The sequence below is a fragment of the Pyrgilauda ruficollis genome, unplaced genomic scaffold, assembly GCF_017590135.1.
Source record: "Pyrgilauda ruficollis isolate IOZ18807 unplaced genomic scaffold, ASM1759013v1 scaffold53, whole genome shotgun sequence".
Lineage (NCBI taxonomy): Eukaryota > Metazoa > Chordata > Aves > Passeriformes > Passeridae > Pyrgilauda > Pyrgilauda ruficollis.
The window spans coordinates 3,295,215-3,319,597 of NW_024526933.1; the positions used below are offsets into that span (position 1 = coordinate 3,295,215).

At 37.0% G+C, this 24,383-nt stretch overlaps 1 protein-coding gene across 6 annotated transcripts in view; it reads right to left on the bottom strand.

Annotated features, from left to right (window-relative positions):
- Positions 1-24,383, bottom strand: part of NTRK2 (neurotrophic receptor tyrosine kinase 2) — a 193,797-nt gene that overhangs the window by 134,178 nt on the left and 35,236 nt on the right. For 5 of the 6 annotated variants that reach the window (XM_041480766.1, XM_041480771.1, XM_041480770.1 and 2 more), the window contains exons 6-11: positions 17,777-17,913; positions 14,636-14,768; positions 12,820-13,119; positions 7,857-7,889; positions 3,600-3,700; positions 2,233-2,332 (exon numbers count right to left, since the gene is read on the bottom strand). In XM_041480766.1, coding sequence (XP_041336700.1) covers positions 2,233-2,332; positions 3,600-3,700; positions 7,857-7,889; positions 12,820-13,119; positions 14,636-14,768; positions 17,777-17,913 — 804 coding nt within the window. The remainder of the gene's footprint in view (positions 1-2,232; positions 2,333-3,599; positions 3,701-7,856; positions 7,890-12,819; positions 13,120-14,635; positions 14,769-17,776; positions 17,914-24,383) is intronic. The other variant, XM_041480767.1, reaches the window with a different exon arrangement.

Here is a 24,383-nt window from a genome sequence, read left to right on the forward strand (position 1 = left end):
AATTTTGTTGTGACTGAATTAAATTGCAAATGCCTCTGAATTCTCAGGTAGCTGACTTGACCCTTTTATTCACAAATTCCAATATACACATTCAAGTGCATTGATCAGTAATGACTGAAAAAAATCTTCTCATCACACTCACCTTATTTTCCTCATGTTCAAATACACCAAGTTGTTTATTTTCATATTTCAGTTCTCAACGTATACTTACACTGCAGGCTTTTCAGAGCAGGCAATATTTTCTTGTTAGCCTGGGTATTATGTATCTATTTATATCTAATCTCAAGTCTTAAAATATTGTTTTAATATAAACTCAGTAATACTGATAATGATAAAGGGAGAGAGTGTTTCTGGGACTTTGGACTATGGATAGATCCAAAGAGTGAATCTGAGGTGTGAATGCATGCTTTGGAGAAGTCTGAGGTCCACTAAAGGGACAGATGACAGTCACTCCTTTCTCATGAAAGACTCAAGAGTTATTTGTAACTCACAGTGACATTTCACCATTAAAAATAAAATAAGCAATATGTATGAGGCCTTTTTGTAATTTCATATAGTCTTTTCCATGAAATCATATTCTTATTAAAATAAGACCTACATGGACAATTTTGCAACAAAGAACTACTCAAGTCAAACTTACTGATTAGGCGAGAAAACTATTTTTGTGAGAAGAGTTCTATCTGAAGATACTGAAAAACAAGTATCTTCCTGGTAGGTAACTTAACACTACAACACAAAATAGAACTTCATGCATTCTCCCTCAGGGGGAGAATTTTTTTTTTCAGGGTTTATTTCCTAGTATCTTTAATAATGTTGTTTTGAAATATTTAATGCATATTTTGAAAAACCTAACAAATATTCAGCTTTAGAGAGCTAAGATAAAACAATTCTCACTGTTTCTCTCAATCAGCTTCCACCTACTTCAGCTCTCTAAATGCAATTCAGAAAGCCTCAAACACAAGATTTAGGCTGAACTGTTCAGTCACAGACTAGCCTTCTGCCAAAACTCTGCAGCTCAATCCTGCTGACTTCATGTTGCTATTCAGGATATTTCACAATGACTGTTCTTTTCTAATGCTACCCCAAACAGCAGAGACATATTGGAAGGAGGTGAGAGACAAGATTACCATCCCAGCAGTTGATCTGCACTGACTATGTTTCTGTTCTGCTCAAATTGCATTTGTTCCAGGAAATCTACTCTAAACAGAATACAGGAACACAAAATATAGAGTAGATATCTCTGAAAGGAGCACTTACCAAGAGCATGTAAGCTTTACCAAAATATACATCCAAGTGGTAGTGTTTTATAATTTTTAATTTTTTAAATTTACAATTTAGAAGAAGGACATGAGATTAACAGGAGTCTACCAAAAGATTACTTACCATGTTCTTCACAGACCCTCATTTACATATCTTAAGAAAAAAATGCTCATCGCCTTTAGCACACAGCAAAGCATCTTCTAGGTCTCTCAGCAAGACAGCACATTGGTTTTTTAAATTTCTTCTTAAAATTTTCTCTCTTTTTATTTTTAAATACAAATTCACCCACATCATCAGACACAGACTGATGATATTAGTAAAAGAATATAGTAACCAAGTTGTTGCAGGTTACATATACCTCCATTGTGTTACACATACCTCCACCTGGCTGTAAAATACATAAATGTATACATGAAGGGCTGAGATTTCCCCCTCCACAGGGACATGGGTACTTGTGACTCTCTCCAGATGCTGCTCCCCAAGAAGAACATGAAAATGCATCTCTCAGAAAGCACCACTATGACAGGATCCACTGCAAATGCACCTTCTGCTCTTGTTATTGCTTCCCCATCACCTTAATGGAACAGTGTAGTACTGTTTAAACTACCTCTTACATACAGCATAGATTCTCATCAATCAAACTTGAATTTAAACTTGCGAATAATTTCATTTCCTATCTTCTTCCTACATATACTGACTTGAGAAATATTTTACTCCAGGAGCTGCCTCAGGGGGTTTTGCTGCAGCAGAAATGGTATTTATCCTAAGAAGAAAACAGAAGTGGAAGCGTTTGATCCAAAATCCTACACTGCCTGCATCTACCTCTTCCCTTACTTACCTGATGAATAATCAAAATATTAAATGTGGTGGCATTTAAAGTAGCTATTTTGACTGTTCCTCGCATAGCAGACTAAAATCTCAGCTCATACAACCCACAACAATTCTGGAAGGTGTAAAACCAACCCTGCTTACCTTTCATCCCAAACTTAGAATGCCTTCCAAACTTCAGAATAATGAGGGTTATTACTAAGCCCGTGCACACCAGTGCTGCAATTCCCACAACAACGTACACCTAAAAAAAGATGAAAACAGACCTGTTTGTTTTGGTTTTGTGTCTTCAAAGACATCCAGCATACACTCATATTAATCCAGTTATGAAAAGAGATTAATTTCAACTGGGAAACAATTGCATTGATATCAAAGAGTATAGAAAACAAACACTTGTTGAGGTTTCTTCTATTCTGCAGAGAACACAGATTCAGACACTTATGAGAACTTTTTTAACATCCTACACATTCAAGTCAGGTGGGAGGGAGCATACATCACGCTTTTCCCTTCCAGCAGAGTGGCATGTTACAACAAAACACATAAGAGCAGCATATAGGAAAAGAGATTTTACTGTGGAGGTGTTTGAATACTCATATAAATTACCTGGAGTGGCTGTGAAGGCGCCATCACTGGAAATACCAAAACTAGAGAGGACACAACCATAAAGAACCATGCAGGCCCTACTTTTATCAGGGGAGCTTGGACCACAGGAGTTCCACAGTTTCCACCTTTACCACCTTGGCAGTTCGACTCTACTATCAGATGAGACAAGATTGTCTTGGATCCTCCCAACCTTTAGCACATTGTCCCAATGACAGTCTGCTCTCTGACTCATGAACGCACGCTCTCCTCTGCTTGCTGCTTTACAGAGACACTGATGGAGGGAGGCTGCAGTGTCAACCAGGCTGGTAACCCACTATCAGTTTCCAACATTTCAGTTCAGGACAGCATGAGAGGCAAGGCAGCAAATTAGGAAGCCTATCAGTTCAGCCACTTGTACTAAAATCTACCACAAGCTATTTAATCAAAAACTTACAAGAAATCATGTCTTAAAACATACAGTTAGATTTTGAAAATTCATTGCAGCATATCACCTCTCTAACACCTCTAGGTGACTCCAGGATGGGTATTCAACCAACAATCTTCAAATAATCTTGGAGGTCTTTGTTTTGTAAATGAAGATTTGCTCTCCTTGACTAAAAATTACATGCAAATTTTTAGGCTAAAAAAATGAAAGTTTCATTTTTCAGAAAAGCAAGACACAAACCAACAGTTTCACTTGAATTGAAAAGTGATTCACTCATATAAAAAAAAAAAAGTGGGGGAAGGACAAGAGTGGGGACCACTGATTTTATTTTTCATCCTTTTTTTTCCTGAATTTTGATCACAACACAATAACAGCCATAGTTTTCTTATAGGCCGGAGTCTTATTATAGTGTCTGTAATTCTGTAAGTTGTATAGCCAAAAAGTCCACAAATATCACAGACCAGGAAACAATGCATATACTTACAGTGATGCTATCTTCATTCTCTTTGTTGGAAACATCCGTTGAAGTGATTTGATTACTGTTATTTGTGGCATCTCCAAGATCATTAGGTGTGGTTTCATACTCTTAAGAAAGGAAAAAGTGTTGCTTTTATAACTTCATAACTTTGATTGGAAAATGGTTTTCTATATAATTTCTGCTCTGTAAGATGGTAAGGCCACTATAAACTTCAGGAATTTAAACTCTTTGGACACAATTCATAATTGCTAAAGAAGCCAAAATGTTTTGGGAGGAATCACTGTGGCATGTAATTGAACAAATGTGCTGAGACTGACAAACATGAGAAAAAAGCAATATACATCATAATGAGTACTCCTGCTGGAAACACTAGAGTTAAATGAGAACTCCATCCATAGAGCTATTTTTATGTGCTTCTGACTTCCCATTAAAAATGAAAGACTGCCCTCTACAATGAACTTCACCAGCCTTGTATTCACTCAAATATAGGACAGTCTTAGAAAATAGCTTGAGCACTTTTGTTTTGCTGAGAAGAACTTGGCAGATGGGTTTCAAGCCATCTTACTAATATAAAATGTGAAATAGCTGTTTTCATTTGTTTAATAAATAATTTTTAAATAACATGTTATAAGCATAAAGGTTACGGTTCAGCATTGCTATCATACTGATAAACCTTTAAAAATTAAAGTGCCTGAGATGGTATGAAGAAATTTGATTGATTTATAAAAATAATTACACTGACATGGCTGCTGGGACAAAACCAGAACTATTCCATACAAAGAATGATCATGGTTCAATTATTTATAAGAACTTCAAAATAAAACACAGGTATTCAAAATAAAACAGAGACCATGACCTCCTGAAAAAATATTCAAATGAGAGAAAATAATTAAATGTTATATATATGAAGTTAAGATAAACATGCATTAAAATAAAATTTTAAAATGCATTTATTTAATTATTTCTTCTGGGAAAACACATAACACTTTAATTTCATGACTGTAATGTATGCAGATAAAAGAAACAAAGGGCAATAACTGCACCTATTATAAAATACACCTTCAGCATCGTAATTTAAGTTTGCAATTAAATAGGTATTTCTTTACATGTTTTGATTAAAATCAGAATAAAATAAGTCTGCAGATGAAATCTTAAATGTGAATTTGAAAAAGCTCTTGCTAACTACAGCGACATAAGCATTTCTGAGCATGGAGCTCCAGCTGAGCAAGAACAGGGAGGGCTTGCACCTAAGCACTATTCTCCTTTAGCTCCCAAGGCCAATTTGGAGAGCTCAGCTGGCAGTGTTAGTAAGAACTTGCACTGGGCTTTTGATCTTCAGGCATGCAAGGACACATTTGCTTTCTGCAAAGCACTTGCAGGCTGCAGATTTTTTTTTTTTTTTTGGTACAGGAAGCTGTCAGCTACCTCTGGCACCAGGGCTACAGTCAGCACAGTCAGAATGTCTAAACAACTCACATAGTCCATTTTGGCTCTAAACTATGCATGCCAAAGGACAGGACTCTTTCAAGACAAAATATGTATTAAATACACAGAGCTTTCAAGAGAAAAAAAAATTTCCTGATCTTTTACTGTTTGAATTCTCCAACTTTGCACTGCATCTCTGTGTGTGTAGCTTACCATGGAGCAAGGTTAGAGCAGAGGCAACAGGAGAATGAACAGCATCCCTTGCTCATCCAGGTAGCACAATAGCTGCCTAAATGGCTGCACAAGCAGCCTGGCCTTTCGGACAAGGTTCTGTGCTGACCATCTGTCACTGTGAGTACATCCTTTGCTAGAGAAGAGGAGGAGACTTCTAATTCATTATCTGCAGGCAAAACCTGCTTTATACTTTATATAAGTATTCAGCCTAAAAAACTTGGGCTTCCTCTACAATTAGCTGGGAAAATTTTCACAAAGATGGTTTTGGCCAATCATCTATTTATTATTGTTTTATAAGACTAACACATAAAACAAATATTTAGAGCCTCTGCTGCTCTGACTTTGTAAAACAAACTTTGAAGAAGGAAATTTTTTACTCCCAATTTCACTTGTATATAACAGCTGATGCTATTTGTAGTTCTGTTTATGCTCAAGCCTGCTGTAAACTACTGGAAATCACACCCTGGAGGGCTAATGAGAACCACAGGTCTGGTCTATGGATCCTCTGGGCACCCTTCTACATTAAAATGGGCAAGAGCTAAGGTAGGCTACATTGGTATACTGGTGGTATGTTGACATTTCTTGCTGTCTAACTGTGAATCATTTGCATTTGATGTATTGCCAGATCTTCAAAGTCCCTTGAAATGGGTGAATCAGGAAAGGAAAATACACGAGACAGCTATCCAGCACAAGCTGGACAATTTGAGTTGAACAAATTCCTGTTCATTTCACTATGAAATCCGGACATAGACACTGAGCACTCCTACAGACAGGATAACGCCTTTTGACTCATGCTAGATAAGGTTCAGATTGCTTTAGGGCCAGGTTGTCTGGTGCTCTGTATCTCATCCAGCCACCAGTGACTAATAACAGCTGCAGTGATTTGCAGCTGATGCTGGCCAGTATTTTATAGCCATCTCACAAACAAGGTGCATGGTGGCTGGGATAGACACAGCAGCACAGTCACATCAGCACCAGGGGGTCACTCTGCACCGTCATTCTGGGGTTTGGCAGATATGGTTTCTCATGCTCACAACCACATTAGAAGAGGCATCATGGCATGAAAATAAGAACTCAAGAGCCAAGGGAGCTGGCTTTGCACTCAATGTCGTGCTCAGACCCATGTGAGTCGGTTTATTTTTCTTAGTTAATTTCCAGATGACGTCAGGACAGGGTTCTCTCTTTATCTTTTCCAAGAGGTGCCACAGAGGCACAAGTGACTGCTCCACGCTTGCGGCAAGCAGTACCCCACGCAGGTAAGACTCCCTTCGGCAAACTCAACGTCATGCAGCCTGATGTCACCTCATCAGATCTTCTGATTTCTGCTGTGTATTCAAAATACTTAACAAAAGCATTTATAAATCACCTCACATCACAAGGACAGCAGTTTCAAGCAGCAGAAAGAACAGCCAGAAATAAAGAGGAAGGCTGCCTTTACCAGGACTAGGTCTTGCAGGCTGTGATCTGCTAGCAAAACTCAAAGTACACACATCTCAGCAGAAACCCACCCAAATCAGTCAAAGCACAGCACTCACATGGCTAAAGCATCAGGACCTTGATAAAAAGCTCAGAATCAAAATCTTTATGCATACAGCACATGAAGAAACTGTGCAAACCATCACCACTTTTCCATCCCCAACCCTCCCTTCTCCTTCTCCTCAAAAAAAAAAAAAAATTTGGAGAGAGAGGGAGGGGAAGCTATCCTCTGCAGTTTTTAAGCATTTGAAGTCAAATTGATGCTTCAATTGCACATTTGCTAAAGTTTAATGACGTGGAATGGAATCAAAGCAATAACATTTAGATCAGCTTTAGGTAACCTGAGTCATGGGCTATTTCATCCAAATAAAAAGTACTCCAAACAGGATCCAACTTCAAGCTGTTTGTGTAAGATGAACTTTTCTACTCACCAGAAGTATACCAGAAATATTTTTGAAAACCAGACAGTTGCTTTGCATTCTGCAGCTTCTATTTCAGTGCACACTGGCTTTCACTTGGTACATTTTGCCTAACTAAAAAACTAATGTGAACACTGTGTCATCAAAATCTCCTGGCACACACTCAGCTACCACTGAATTGATGGTCTGCTTATGCAAGAGAGATTAAGGGAAGGTACAAATGAGTGGACAGAGCAAAATAAATTGCCTACAGGAAAACTTACTTGTGCCAACTTAATTTCTAAGTGGGATTTAGGGGTACATTTTTGGAGGCAAAACAAGTATAGAATCATCCCTGAAAAAATAAATTAAGTTGTATAGAGAGAAATCACAAACTCTCTTTCCTCCAAGAAATGCCTCCAAAAGGTTCACAAAATCTCATGTCTGTGAACTACGTCACACAGCTGTCATCCTACAGGATCAACTGCACCCATTTGTAGCAGTGGATTTGTGCTTCTCCTAATGTGAATCAAAAGCAGCATAGTAAGTAAAATATCATATTGTCATCACATATGTAAAATATAAGGCCAGAGAACCAAAACCACAAAGTACCTTTCAGAGCTGTATTATTCTATGCGACATTTCAATTCAACTGAGCCTAACATTTAAACTTTCAATGTTTCAGTTCCTTCATTTCTATTATTAAAAGAAAAGAAAATCAAATATATACCATAAACGTCTGGATCCAAAATTGGGCCATTACCTGTATATGGAAAACAGAAAAACAAAAATAAAAAAAAAAAAAGAAAGAAAGAAAGAAAGAAAGAAAGAAAAGCTTTATAAATAAATTGCAAATGCTGGAAGAATAAACATTTCTTTATGAGTAGTTTTAAGAGTTGACTTTATTTGCCATAGAGATCACAAGTATCTACCTAAATGCAAACCAACATCAATAACTGCAGTTTATTAATTACATTTGCAACCATCTTAGAGTTATTCCAAAGGCTAATATTTTTCTACATGCCATGTGTGCACATGGTGCTAACTCTGGCAGGGGCAAGCATAATTTCACAATTGGGCAAAATCCTACTTCTACGTTCCACTATTAATATATATATATATATATATATATATGGAATGAGTGCAATGATAAGTATTCCTGTTGAAAAATCTAAGGTAAATTTTTCCCTGAATTCAAGTGGAAGCAGATTCTGCAGAGTTTTAACAATCACTGATTTTTACCTGATAAAAAAATTATGCTATTGTATCATTGTGTGAGCGAACCATTTTAAGCTGTGAGCTGGCAAGTTAAAGGCTACAGGTAGAAATGGCCTAAGCGGCACCATTTGATTCACTCTGTAAAAGGATGCTTCCAAGAAGCCAGCTGCACACCTGATACACAGACAGAACTCTTACTGGAAGAGTCAGATGTCCCAGAAACCAGACTTTACACTAGCAAATGGATACCTGTCTAGTCTACATTTCTCTAAATTTTACTAGTTCCTGTTTGCAGTTTTTTCTAATTACTTACTGCATGTATGTAAGGTTTAGCACATAAGTGAGTAAAATGCACAGAACAGCTACAGAAATCAGTGAACTGTTATTCATGTTTTGCAAGACACCTGTGTTGTGTTTGAACATACCCCTTCATTCTGATCTGTAATGCACCTCTAGCATAGTTTATGTAGTAGGCTTATAGTTATCTCTTCCATATTTTTTCTCTCTATTTTTGCAGGCTTGGAAAAAAAATTAACAAATAATTAAAATCTCTAAAGTTTAATGCAACTTCAATAAGAACAATTCTGTTTATACAACTATGCAGTAAATCCATAGCAATATCATCTCATGGGCATAATGCCACAGTGAAGTAAGAGCAGAACATCATTGTTAACAGCACAAGAAACTGCTGAAAATACCAGCTGCAACCTATATGTAGAATGGAAACAGAAAATTAGGCTTATTTTTAAATGCACTTGAAAATATTCCAGTATCTAGGGACACATGTCAATAGGCCTCATGAGAACTGTCATGTCAATTGGCAGAAATAAATAATCAATGAAGAAAGCCTGACTCTCTATCCTCAAGTAATCTGACCCGAGACTTTTGTCCACAAAAATTCATGGATTCAGTTTTCCAAGTGTAGAACATCCAGCTGCAGAAAAACAGTATTTCTAATTCACATTCCGTAATCTGAAGTGGAACAAAAACCCCAAGCAACCAAAGAACTCATAGTCCTTTATTTATGAGTTAAATGTCAACATTTTTGTTTCTAGTCACTGCAATTGGGATAAACTAAGAAGGTTAGTATAACACTTAACTCCTCCCATACATATAAAATAAGAAGTCATCAATTCCATTTAAATATATTTTATATAACTAAATACTTCAAATAAAGCTACAAAAATCAAGATGGTGGACAACTCCCATATTTCTGTTTAGTATTACTTTTTCTATTTAGCACATAGGAACATACCTATTTAATCATCAGATGATGTTATTTTAACATTAAACTTCATCACAATCCTTTGGCACATTTGCACACAATTATTTTCAAGGCCAAGTACAGAATGGCACCTTTGTTTTGGCCCCCATTAGAAGAGGTTGTTGAATAAATGAGCTATCAAAAGCCTGGTCCTATTCACTCATCTTTACAAACTACATCAACTACACTTGGATTGTTTGCTTCTTTCTTTATAAATGTGGCATTTCCAAAATAAAGCAGCAGCAAGAGAATCAATCCAAAAACATTCTTCTGAAAAAAACATACTGCCCAAGCAATATGCTACTTCTAAGGCATATTTAGCATATTCTTTTACTTTGACAAGATATATGTGACTTGGACTCATTCAGCTGAATTTTAATGTAGAGAGTTAGTAGATTAATAAACTTAATTAAAAATATCTATTATTGGTTAAAATGTCTCCCACATTCAGTAGCCATTTTGGATCATGTTCTATGGGAACAGCCTCCAGAATAAACCATGACCATTTCTTGCTTCCTGTTCACAGCAGTTAGTCTCAAATAATCAAGACACTCTCAGCAAGAATTGGAAACCAAGAACTTTTGCAGACTAAAGATAGTTAAAAACACAGCTAGTAAAAGATGAAATTCATTCTTCCAGGTCTTCACATTTAAAACAAATTCTAAATTTACAACATTAACTTGGGTATCATTAGAACAATCAAAATTCCACTACAGTACATGGTTTCCTCTCTTTCGTGCCTGCAACCTCAGACCTTTGAAAAACAGTCCTTCAAGAAGCATGCTGAAAGTTAGGATCATCTTAGCAAAAATTACATCTTCATCATGCTTGATCCAACTCTGAAAGTGGACTATTACACTATTGATGTAGAACATGCTTCAGTATACTACTACTTTGGGTAGGCATGTGGATTATGGGTGAGGGGATTTTCAAATTTTTTAATTTTTTTTTAATTTTCTTTTTTTTTTCTCTTTTTATCTTCAGAGCATTTGGTCAAGTGATGCAATAACCAGAGAAACAGTTTAAAGCTCAGTGAGTGTACCCCACCCCATGAAACATCAGGACTGGTATTTAATTCAGTCATGAAGACATGAAAATGAACATAATGCCAGGGTGTGGGCCTTAATCTTTATGCTTCAGTGTACAATATGTGGGCCAAAAGAAGAAACTACACAGTAATGACAGGACTGAAAAAGCCTTTTAAGGATTTGAAAAAGCCTGACAGTGCTTTAAATAGCAATGGAACAAAAATTGTAATATGATGCATTTGCTTTTATGCGAGCTTCAGTGGAGGAGACAACAATGTTGTGATGTTTTCTGAAGCTCAGTTCCATGATTCTTGCAGGAGAAAACTAAAAACAGTATTGAGGAGGCTAAGTAGCTAAGCCATTTCCCCTGTTGTTAATTTTTAAGACTGGTTTGGTGCCATCCTCTATGCATGAACTAATTTCTGATGCAGTTACATCCTATCTATACATAGTCCCATTTCCTCTATACTCTTCTTGTGAAGCTTACTTCACCACAGATCTTGGGAAATTCTTAAAGAACACAGCACAGTTTATATTGGTAGACTTACATTCTATACGAATATAAAAGGGATGGAACAAATAAATAATGTTTTCTTTCTAAATTAGAGGACAGCTACAGTTCTATTTACTGTGGACAGAAGCATAAGGGAAAAACAGGAGAGGAAAGGGATTTGGATCAAAGACCAAAAAAAATTATAAAATCACCTAATGTATTAGAGGTAGCTGATGCTCTGTCAGAAAATGAAGCCAGGTTCATTAAACTAAATAATCAGGGTGTAAGAGAACTTCCACTGTACACAGAACATCCATGAGGTGAACTGTTTTGCTGCACAATTAAAATGCAGTATTAGGGGACACCAGTAGCTGAAACAACGGCATGGTTCTGTAATGAGTCACTTTAAGGAAGAGCTTCAGAGAAAAAGAGGAGAGGAGCAGTGAGCACAGGGGGAGTAAATAAAACCCAGTTTTATCAGCTCTTCATCTTCTCCTAAGGATGGGAAAGCAAAAGGCCTACCATCTCTCTCTCCATTTCAGCAAACTGAGCTGAAAGGGTAAAAATGAAATACTGACCATATTTTTATGGTCTATGGCCTTAGATGTAGGAAGAGAATTGAAATATTCACCACTTTTTCTTTTCCATCAAAGAACATTACAGAGCACTTCTATTTTATAAAAAAATGAAGGCAATTATTTATATCACATGGTCAAAAAGCCAAAGATCCATACAGTCTCATATTTTGAGGTGTGACTATGCAATTATCTGCACAAGATTACACTTCTATTTCTATTCCAAATGTGCAAGGTCCACTCAGAGTTTTCTTCCACATGCTCCAATATGCTTGCACATACAGTGACTGTTATTACAGCGACTTCATGTATGGCTTTGAAGATGTGGGGAAAGATCAAACCACAGTCAGCATCAATCACTTACAGTAGTCCCTGCAATTCAATGAGCTGGTCCACCTTGAGCCTGCCCACATACTATTTAGAAAGGGCGAGGGGGAACCTTTAGAGCAACTGAAATTACAACGATCTTGAATGCTGATGCTCTTAACAATGTAGGTGCCCGGCTGCCATCTAGACAAATGGCAACTGGACAGCAAAAATGCCTGTTAAGGTCTGAGACCTTATCCATCCTCTTTCTGGGTTACTTTTTTTTTCTCCAGTTCCCTCTGGTCCCAAAACAACATATTATCATGAGCTCACTTATCTGCACTATCAGTTTTGCAGCAAGGCACTGGACGCCACACAAGCATCCTCCACATCCTTGAACACACTACCTAGTTCCATTCATATGCAGTTCAGCAAGTTATAGAGGGGCTGAATTGGCACTCAGGGCTTTTCAGGATAAGAACTGAGACTTGGGAGAACTTCAGAAACAGCAACTTTCCATTAGCCTTGGCTAGCAGAAAGGATGGTTACTGAAAGGGAAGATTTACAGAGCACTGGCATGACTTCCCTTCAGAAGCATAAACAAGAAAATGCCCAAGAAAAACATTATTTTACAAGTAATATTGAAGACATTCATTCAGAGAAAAAAAAGTTCTATAAAAACCTGTCTCCAAAATAATTAAAGTGGCCAAAAGCACTATTTCACCACTTTCATCAATTTGCAATTGCTAGCATTAAAAAAAAAAAAAAAAAAAAAAAAACCAACAAAAAACAAAACCAACTACACTCACCATCTCCAGGCACTGACATGAAATGAGCATCAACCCGTTTTTCATCCTCTCCATAATCGTTCTTTGCCAGTAAGGTATAAGCACCATTATTCAGGTGTGTAGGATTGTCCAGCTGAAGGCAGCCATGGTATTCACTTTGATTGATAACGTGTATTTTAGTACAGATGTATTCAGACTCATTCAGTACAGCTCCTTCGTAGAACCACTGCAACGTGGGCTTAGGGTTCCCTTTCACAGTGAATGGAATACACCAGTGGTGGTCCGGAGTCGGAGACTCAATAAATGTGATATTTGGTGCAACTATATTGGAAAAAAGAGTGAAGAACATCAGAATATTCTGAACATGTCCTTCCTCCCTTCCCTCCCTCCCTCCCTTCCTCCCTCCCAAGTTCTCCTGGAAGTACTTTTCATTCATCAGTACAAAAGTATGTTACAAGATGGAGAGGTACCTATTTGAAGAATACTCACAAAGGAACATACCTGCTCTGTCTAGAGTATTATGCTGAACTGAACTGAAGCCACTCTTTAGCAAGAAATAAAACAAACTAATGTCAAAGACTGAAAATGTGTTAAATCACTTAAAACGTGTAAGGTGTGGGAACTCCAGTTACTGGATCACTTAGAAGGAGGAGAGAGACATTTTAGCTTTACTTTGCTCAAAAGATAGTGCACAGGAGTGCTGAAGGAAGATAGCAGTATTGAGCAGTATTGAAAACATTTAAAATTGGCCAAAAGCAAGTACTATTGGAAAGACACTCAGCTAAGAATCCAGATTTACAGAACATTTTCTTAACAGAATCAGAGACAAGACAGATTACTTAATTCTCTATATTATTCTGTCAGGGATAAAAAATTCTTTACTATACATATTCTGTGTTCAAATCTGCTAAATGCCTCAAGTTTACAGACCTCTTCTGTTTCCCTCAAGATATTATTCCAACACCTTGCCCATTATTTTCCTGTATATTTATTCTTAACTAAAAAATTTCTTCTAGTTATATTCCCTTTTATCACCCATAACAGTTCCAAGCTCAGAATCTCATTTACACTCTTTAAACATTTCTAGTTTATGTTTGTTCCCATAGTTATTACATATCCAATTTCGACATACAAACCTACATCTGTAGTGTTTTTTTTCTAGTTTACTCTGTCATAAGCACATGCTGAGCAAAATTTGCCATCTACAAATTGTTCCATTCCCATCTTCAATTAAACAGAGGGTTGCAACTTGTGAAAACATGCTGTATAGCTCATGTCAAATGAATTCAGCCTGGAGCTCAGATCTGAGAAACCAGTGCTTCTCTACACTATATACCCCTTCTCCCTTCCTTGGTCCTGAGAAGTAAGTGTACTATTCAAAGCTGTGACAAACAAATTTACATCTGGCCATACAAACATTGAACAAAGTAGTTATTGTTTTAGGTAGTAAGAAGTTAAACATGTAGTCTTGTATAATTCTACTAGCCTTTGCAATGCACGCTTTGCAATTGCTAAGACAGTGTGCATGTACATACACACCATTACAAACCTTCCCACACTGACAGTGCCATTCAGTAGTCAGCATTTCAGACCTTTACTTACAGATTCTTTTAACTGGAAGACAAAGCAGTCAGAAGTACATTTTTTGCAGAATACAGAGCTGAAAAAGATAAATGCAACAACGGCTGACTGGGCTACTCCTAGCATTTACTGCAGTAGATAGTTCACACATCTTAAGGGTTTTCCTTTCAACAGCCTGAAGGTCCAAAAAATACCCAGAACAGTTCCTGCCAATGCAGTTTAGCCTCCAGGTCTGTATGGAGGTCCACATACGTACAGAATACCGTAAGCTCAGCAGAGGCTTGGTCCTCTCCCACAATGTTCTCTGCTACACAGGAAATCTCCAGTCCACTGTCCATTGATGAGACATTCTTGATGGTGAGAGAGGCAGGGTTCTTATTTGTGTCACTCTGAAAATGATCAGAAAAACATGTATGCATGTTTTTCAACCACAGCATTAAGAACAAAGGAGAGGGAGGGAATTACCGGCCACAGCTGAATGGCATTTTTAATTTTCCCTTCCTTTTAGCTGTATCTGTCCACGATTAATCAAAGCCTTATTTTAGTGTCTTATCGATACAGACATAAAACATGTACAGAACTCATTCTAACAGTCAGCGGCAGTAGATTCAAAGCTGCTAAGTCCTGCTACAAACATTGCACTCAACCATGTTTCTGCCCTGTCACTTCCAGTCTGTGACCTTTTTTTACCACTTTATCACCTCTACACAAATTTTTTTCCCCTCTTATATAGGAAAAATGTTTATTCCCCTTTTATCATATACCCTTGCTCATCCCTCTCGCCGACTTCATGATCAATTTCTATGGTCTATCTCTGCCTGTTCTCTAGAACTTTTTCTTCCTGCCTATATTCTGTCCAATCCTTGTTTTACTCATGCTTTTCTCTCTTTCCTTTAAATTTATGCTTAACATTTCTTCCACTGCTGCCTTCTGAGCCCTACTGTATCTTGACACGTTTTCTCTTCTGACATCTCCTTCTTAACCAAATTTCTCTTGAAAGCTTTTTTTTCTCAGGAAACCTTCCACAATAAACTGCATACCTTCTACTACCTAAGCTATTGCCTAAGTGCTGTTTTATGTGTTTAAGAACAAGAGAATTAAGGTAAGAATGATGTTTCTTAAAAATCTTTATTCTTATGATCGTTAGAAAGCTGAGTGTCTATCTATAACCTTAAAAAACATACTGACTATGCAGCTATGTCACACTGGCTAAACAAATACAGCTGAATTACACCCCCACCCCCCCCAAAAAAAAAAAAAAAAAAAAGCACTAGTAAAGCTAGTTGTTTGTCTGATGTTAATAAATCAGGCCTTTCATATGATCTTCAAATAATCATTATTTCCATACTTTAATTTTTCATAAAGAGCTAGACTATTTTGTTAAACTGAAAAGGAACCAAAACACCCTCCAAAAAGAAATAATGATTATGATAATTTTCAAAACTACTTTTGAAGTACTTTTTGTAATGTACGCTGTGAGTGCTACAGACAATACAAACCAGTAACCCACTGTAATTGTAAAACCACGGCAACTTTAGGTGGTAGTCAACAGGAATACGTGGGAACGCTCCTGCATACAGTCCTGTGCAAACAGAATTTTGAAGTTTGAGATGACAGCCTAACTCTACACCAGTTCAATGTCCCTTCAATCTCAGTGTGACAGTAGGGGAGGCAGGTGGTAAAGCAAACACCCCTTCACACATTTTCCTATTTTGCAATTCTCAGAGCTGAGCAATGCCCAAAGCTGGACTGAAAGCAGAGGGGCTGAAACCTAGAGCAAGAAAAATCTAAACAACATCAGTCAAACTCTCCATCAACACAGAAACTCAGAACACAAAGGTTAGCTTTGCAGAACTAAAACCTAGTTTTAACGTTTGCTAATGTCCCTCTTTTAAAAGAGGTGAGAGGAAACAATTAAAAGAAGCATACAAGATGAAGAAAATGAAGGCAGAAACTGAGATATGGGAGTGAAAGAAAAGAAACCAAAAGCAACACTCATAGAAAAGGATGGTTGAGAATCACAAATAAGGTCTAAAAGACTCATGCTCTTCTGCTACTGAAAAGACTGCTGTGCTCCATGGCTAAGTTTGTAGCCAGGCTCTATTATAAGCTCCTCTACAATAGCATGACGAAGTTATGCCAGGATAGAATACTCATGGAAAACTTGAAGCAAACTGACCATGGCATTTCAAAGATAGGAGGGTTAAAAAAATTAGGTGATCTCACTTTTTGAACAGAGTCCCACATTTGTTTTGGCTCCTAGAATTAAAACTTTTAAAAATTTTTGAAAGAGTGCAACTTGGCAGAGGTTCCCCAAAGTGTTTTAATTTCTTGCTCTTGATGACGACTGATGCCTTGATGCCTTTGGGGAGTTTTACAGATCAGAGAAAATTTTAAAAATACAACCAGAGCTTTGCAGAGCTCTTACTTATGAAAGCTGGAAGGAAAGACAGACTATTTAAATTCTTTACAAGCCTGATATAATGAACTTCGGAATGAAAATATAAAAACTATGAGATTCAAGAGTTCCTATCTCCTCCTCACTGCAGTTTTTGAAAGAGTTTTGAAGGTACACTTCCCACACCTTGTTCAGACTAAAAAGCTTTACAAAGTGTGCACCATCATGGTTATAGGAAAGCAAATGCCATAAACTCATAATAAACATGGGTTTTTCCTATATGAAATAATAGCAATTAATGAGGTCAGCAGCTGCTTATATGCTCCTCCTTTTTCAATATTTCCATCAGAAAGGACTTAAGCAGCACACAGTCCAGAAAAACAAAAAATGAAAATATACAGAGACCAGTAAATAAAATTTCCCCACCTAGATGATTTCAATGAGGAAAGATATTCATACACCATTATAAAAAACAAACCAAAACAAAACCAACCTGACAGTATTTTAGGTAAAATCTTAAATTTCTAGGCTTTCTGTTGCTGCTAAGTGTGTTGAAGAAAAATTAAACAAGCCACAAAATATTTACAACGAAATTCCAACACACCAAATTATGAAATGAAAATGTAATATAATTACAGACCCGAAGTTTTTTTTCACAGTCAGTATAGGTTGGATTTAGTCTCAGTGATAATAAGAAATTCTTGTGTTTCAGAATTCCAATTCACATTACTTCCAAAAATTTACATTACTCTCATTTACAAGTGAACATCCAAAAAACCAGAGTGCAAATGAGAATCTTGAGAAACAAATGTCTGCCATTCCCCAAAAGCACAGCCACAGTCACCCTTGATTGAAAGTAACTGGAAGATAAATGTAATTCCAACACTAACTTTCTATTTCATTTTTTAATAGAAAGTTAACTAGAGCTGGACATGAAACTTCATTCCATCCTTCAGAAGGTGTCACCTGAATTGTCATGTGTTCGAATATAAACCTTACCTCATGGTTTGAAACAAGATTAGTTACCACCCAGGACACATTAGGGGGTGGCCCGCCAGTAGTATCACAGTACAGCGTAATGCTCTTTCCTTCCACCACGGTGATGTTGTAATTGCTTAAGTTTGCTGAGGGCAAATCTGTGATAGAAACAACAACACAATAACCCAATATGTATTTCCGTGTGACAGAATAGACACCATGCAACTCTAAGCAAGAAATACATCAAATATTTGCTGTAGTCAGTACTACTCAGTCAGACAGTACAAACATCTTTGGAAATAAAAAAGTATAATCTTTTGCTGTTATGCATTTTCCGCACCTCCTCTGCTTCACATCCTAAGAAAACATTACTGCATGTGTAAATACATTAACCGGTTAATTATATAGAAATATATGTCAGGTGCGCAAACAGAAATTATCTTAATTTCAAAATGAAAAAAACCCTCTTCCTTACTCTTTAAAACTGGAAATTGTATCTATCTCTTTATAACAGCTATGAAGCAACCTCTGGGTTCCACTGATGTGGTATTCCACTGTTCTTAACAACACTAACAGGAAAATCCAATTAGCTCCCAGTGTCCCACAGGAGACTGAAGCCCCCTCTCTCACAAAGAGAGATAGCTCAGCGTGAGCAGGGCAAAACCTAGAACTTAAGCTCAAAGGGAGGAAAACAGAGAACTTAACAGACTGAACTAGAGAAGGGAAAGGACAGAAGAGAGGGTTAACAATTGCACAGAGCTTTACTTGAGGCACATCAGTTGATTTTTCTATTGTCCTCAGGAAAGCAGGAAAGCAGTGAGATACACTCATCAGGAAACAAGACCAGGTTTTACAAGAATTAGGACTCCCCCTCCATCTTACAGAGCTATAAATCACGCTGTGCCTTGTTCTAAGGCACCCAAAGCAATGGAAACTTCCCAGAGTGTAAATTTATGCTGAATGTTTACAAAACCATAAAGAATTATAGAATTGCCCTCTCCAAAATAATACCAGCAATATCAGTAGATTTCAGGCACAGAGGGATTCAAATTTTGTGTTTATTTATGTAACAAATAATTATGCATCATTCTAGAAATAATATCTTCCTTAAAAGATACTAGCTCATCATTTGAAGCTGCTACACTCTGTAAAGAGTCTTGGTCTCCTTTATGAGGCATTTCACATCAACTGTTCCAGGCAAATTTTACTTGCAATTTATAATAGCAAATAATCAAGCTTATCTGCTGTGCAGGACATTTATCCATGGTTTTGCAATGACTTTTATTTTTCTGAAACAACAGCTCTCTTTGGTTGTTTTTTAGTTGAGAGTACAGCAGTTTCATCATGGACTTGCTGGTATATAAGTGTAGCAGAGAAATTTTTCTTTATGTAAAAGGTCCAAAACAAATAAATAACCATCAAATCATTGTGAACACATTCATAAGTTTGCTGGAGGTTCAACAGAAGCTAGATGTATTGGAAACCTCCCTTAAATTAGTTCAATAAAATATAACTGAGTGGAAGCAATACAGAAAAGTAGATGAATAATTTTCCAGACAATGCTTTGCTGCCTAATAAGATTTGAAGATCAGCACAAGTATACAATAACTGCTCAGGCAATTCTCACAGTGTTTTAAGTAGTGTGGTAATATGATTCCCATTATAGGCATCATGGATTTCTTCTATTATGTTCACTTTATAAATCATGTGTTGAAGTTTATTGAGACAGAGCTGGGGAGTTTGTATGCCTTGATGCAGTAATCTGTTAGCGAAGGTAGCCATCTGCTCTAGCCTGCTGTGAATTCAGATCTCACCAGTGTCTGTCAACTAGCTGAGCAGGAAATAAAACTAATCTTAGGGAACATTTTGATATTAATTATGCTAGTTAGAGAACAAGGGGAGAAGTAATGAGATCATTTTCTTTATAAAGTTACATTTCCACAACACCTCTAAATACTATTCCAATTACTCTTGCCAGACCTGAACATGCAAAGAGAATAAAGATCCCACTCTTCTTAACCTTACCACTTGGGAGGAGGTCTAAATGATAGATTAGCATTTCATTGTGCAAACTGGCACAGCTCCTACTAACACATCACTTCATGTGAAACCTCTCATGCAAGCAAAAATAAAAATAACTTTTGTCCCTTAGAGCTCTCCTTTAAATAGCTGTTAAGTTTTGAGACAACTTCTTCCTGCAATGTGTTTATTCATAGGATAAGCAACTGAAGTTTAATTCCTCTGGTACTGGCTCTGGTTCCCACCCAGAGCTAGATCTAGTTCTTTTTATTTGCAGAAGTCTGCACATGTCATGTTGGTGTTACATCTCTAATGGAAACAACTACATCATGCTGCATCCTGCCAGAAGGCTATAAAATAATAGTGCTTTTTATTTTATATGTTCATAAAGTTCTAAAAACCAATGGCAAGGCCCCTGCATCTAAAAAGGTACAAATGGAATGGAATGGAATGGAATGGAATGGAATGGAATGGAATGGAATGGAATGGAGCTAGAACTAGAGATAGAGTAGATTAGAAATCACATTATTGTGTGTGTTTTCTTTTACTCTTCTTCCCAATCCTAAGACGGGTGGAAAACACAAGAATTGTCTTGGGATTCATTTTTTCTCGTTGGATATATTGAGATAGTGTGCTTTAACTGCAGGCTAATTTTGCTTCAATTTCCACTGGCACCCCGACTGCTCCACAGTAGAATCCACACTAGTTGAGATGTGGCTCTATTTGGGAAAAGCAAGACAGTCACATAAGGCCTCATCTAGACATGTGATACATTGCCTTTAGCAGCAAAGCAATGACACTAAGCAGCAAAACCTGTACTGAAAAATAACTGTATGCTAAAAGAACACAATGGACCTTAACATACACAAATGCTCAGTTTGTATGCCCAGTGTAGTATGAGACCATTTATATTGCCCAGCAACACTTTGACTCTTACAGAACTACAGAGATAGCCAGCCATGCTGCCTTTACTCCTGAGTTAATTTGGTTAAACACAGTGGTTTAGATAGTTATCACTTTTGTTGACAAGGATGTACATTTTAAAGGACTTGTAAACAGCAGTTGATACAAACTTATCAGATAGCACACTCAAATATTTTTGTATACTGCCAGCATAGTAAGATTAGAGTGTAGCAGAAGAGCCTGTACAAGGTAGACATGACATCATCCTTCCACAAGTTTCATCTTGGTACCTGTCAGACAGATTAATCCATTCCTCAAAACTCAAAACACAATCTCTGTTCAAAACTTTGATGGAATTAATTATTATAACTCTGGATATCAGCAATAATCTTGCTACTACCTGATTGATTTTTGCTGTATATTTGAAGTTTGCTATATTTTTTACCTTAACCTTCTGCAACAATGTGTTGTATACAGGTTGCATACAAGAATATCTTCTTTTTATGAGCTCTGGAATTTCTCACAGACATTCAAATTTATTGAGCATCTCCTGTTTTGGTGGAACAGGGTAAAGAGAGTTTCTGAATGATTGTTTTAAGACCATCTTCTTTTATATTGTTTTTCAATTCCTCTTTCTTTTCAACAAGCTATCCAAAGCTTTTTAATCTCTACAAAAATGGGAGGACAGAACCTGCTACTGAGAACTTTAAACTGTAATGTAGAGAGTACATACACAGTTTGAGAGATGAAATTGTACACTAAAAGCCATGTGTTTCCATTATGTAGTGGTACATAATAGCTATGTGCTTTTACCGCATACAGGATTTATTTGCTCATATTCAGCATGATTACACTTTATTCTCAGGAATAGGCAGCTCTGGATTAGAATAAGCAGTCACTTCCCTCACCCCAGCACAACTAGACAGAACTAGAGACAAGCAGGAGGAACTCATTTATGTCAGCTGAGTCTCTCCAAATACCATCTCATACTCTAGGAGAAACAAACACTCCTTAAAGTAGGGCTTGGGGGAGGGGGGGCATTTACCTTCACAGACCATCATTAGTGCAAAAGGATGGCCTAAAGCCATCAGACAGGGAAACTGTCAAGCATCTAGGGAATGACTCACATCTTCCCTGTGCACAGCTGGGACTTCAGCAACCACAAAACCAACACTTTGGATGCCATTTTCAAAGGTTACTACTACATTTGGCTACACAACTGTCAATGGAAATTAAGAAAATGAATGTGCCTGTATTCCTACAGGGCTTTCCAAGACTTCATGCTGTTACTTATAACTTTCTACAGAAAAACTTAAACTGGCCTTCCTAGAGCCAGACTGTCAAAGGAAGGATATGATCTAATAGAGAAATAAAAACTCTACTCTGTAACTCAACTCTTAGCACCAAGAACTTTAGCCAGTATGCTAAAGGAACATTAAAAAGAAGGTGGTCTCAATCCAGAAGAAGCAAATCCACCATTACACCAAAGATATTGTTTCACTATCTGCAGTTATAAAATTTTTTACAAAATAAAAGCAGATTCACTTTTTCTGCTTCAACTTTCACCTGCTCATTTTTTCAGTTTTTTCAGTTGCAAAAAAATCTTTAAAAATTATCTCAATATGGTCAATTAGCCTCACTAACACCTAAGATATTACATGATGAAAAATTAGTACCTGAGAGAATACTGTAAATTCATTATTGCAGTCATTTATGCTATCCTTTGCACACTAAGCCCCTGATTTTCATTGGCCTCAACAAATTCCCAGGAGTTTAGACATGACAGTGTATCAGTAAATGGTTTTCAACGTGGCCCATGTCATCTCTTGTTTGCTTGGCATGCTTTTGGAGGTCAATTTGTTGTGTAATAAGAACAAGAAGATACCACCAAAAAATGACAATTTTTTCTGCATCTAATTTTTAACCAGGTAATTTTAATCCTCACCTGAAATCCTTAACCCATCTTTTTAGTAAATATATCAGACATAGAATGATTAAAATAATACTGAGGCAGCAACCATCTATCAAACTGAACCATTCAAGGCAGCCTAACAGAACTGCTAATTTATAAAACATGCACTGCAATTCTTAGGGCACAGTGATTAAAATCAGCCTACTTTCCTCACATAAGATTCCAATAAAGTCTAGGGTTCTTGCTTCTCCTGGTTTGGCTTTTTCACTCTAGAGACAAAACATACAATTACATCACTACCGTACAGCCTGGTAACAGCCACTACTTGCACTGTCTGGAGCCTGAAAACAGAATGGCTGACAAAGCAACCATCCACATGGATCTGCAAATTTCAGAGGTCTTACTTGCTCAAAACTGGCTGTATGGAAAGCAGGATATGATGATACAATGTGCCGTGTATCATTCTCTTGAAATTGTGCCTTGTTTAAAAAGGTAGTAATGTTTACTAATTCCAGAGGTCTTTTCCTATGTGCTTTCAAGGGTCAAAAAAAAAAAAAAAAAAACAAAAAAAAAAACCAAAAACAAAAACCCAAACCTACAGAAAAAATGAAAACAAAACAAAAAAAACAAACAAAAAACAGTGAGAAACATTCTAGTAATTCTAGCTATAAAGATAAGAGCTGTTGGATATGTGATTCACCTCTTGGGTTTCACTTAACAAAAGCTTGCAGCCAACAAGCCCTGAGCCAGATTTCCAGCCTGGCTGCATCTTCAAAGGACTATAAAAAGGATACCCCAAAAATTTACATGCAAAGCATGAATGAAAGAAACACAAGCAATTGTTTCCATTTCCTGTTGTATCACAACCACAGAATTAAAATCCTCATTACATAGAAAATTGCAGAAATCTCAGAGAAGTTGTAACAAGATGACAGGCACAAACATATTCAATGAAGATTAAAAAAATATGTTAGGCAAATAATGTACAGAATTAGCAGAAATAAAGAACATTTAAAACAAATTTTAATCTTTCATTTATCTTCCAGAGCCCAAAGATCCCCATCTCTATTTTTTTTCTGAAGCTCTAAGATCCCTTTCCTCTCCAGTCTTCATTTCTTGATACTAACCACCACACATGTCTATCACCTCACTAAGATTTTGCCATCATGAACAACAAAACTTGAAATTTCCAATAGGTTAAAATAGAAAGTAAAGGTGTTAATCTAAGAGGCATAAGAGGAAAATATGAAAATTAATCTGGGATTATGACCCATTTCCCCAGATTTCCATACTCTGCCCACTGTGTGTGAATGTAAATTTAAAAAACCTGGATCAAAATTTCTTCAACTCTTCAAGAGAATACACAGCCATCGAATAAAGCACTGAATCACGGCTGAATGGACATATGCTTGCCATGTGGCACAGTAAATACTGATGGGTGTTTTCCACAATGACCAAATGTACCAATGGTACTTTGTAGAGGTCAGGCAGAATGTATTTCTGTCAGGAGACAGAATGAAAGATATGGCAGCTCACTGACCCTCCCAAATATTTTAAAATACTAAATGAAATCTCCGTCCTCTCATGGCATGCCGGACTGCCACTTTCAACCAGGAACCTTCACAGAAAACAATTAAACAAGTACAATCTCTACCAGAAGATGACGAGTCTAATTTAAAGTATTGCTTTCCCAGATCAAATGCACTCTCACTTTGCCTTTAAACACTCCATCCATAACTAAAGCTTTCACTAGAAGCAAACTTCTTTACATAGAGCCTGCACATGCCACAGCAA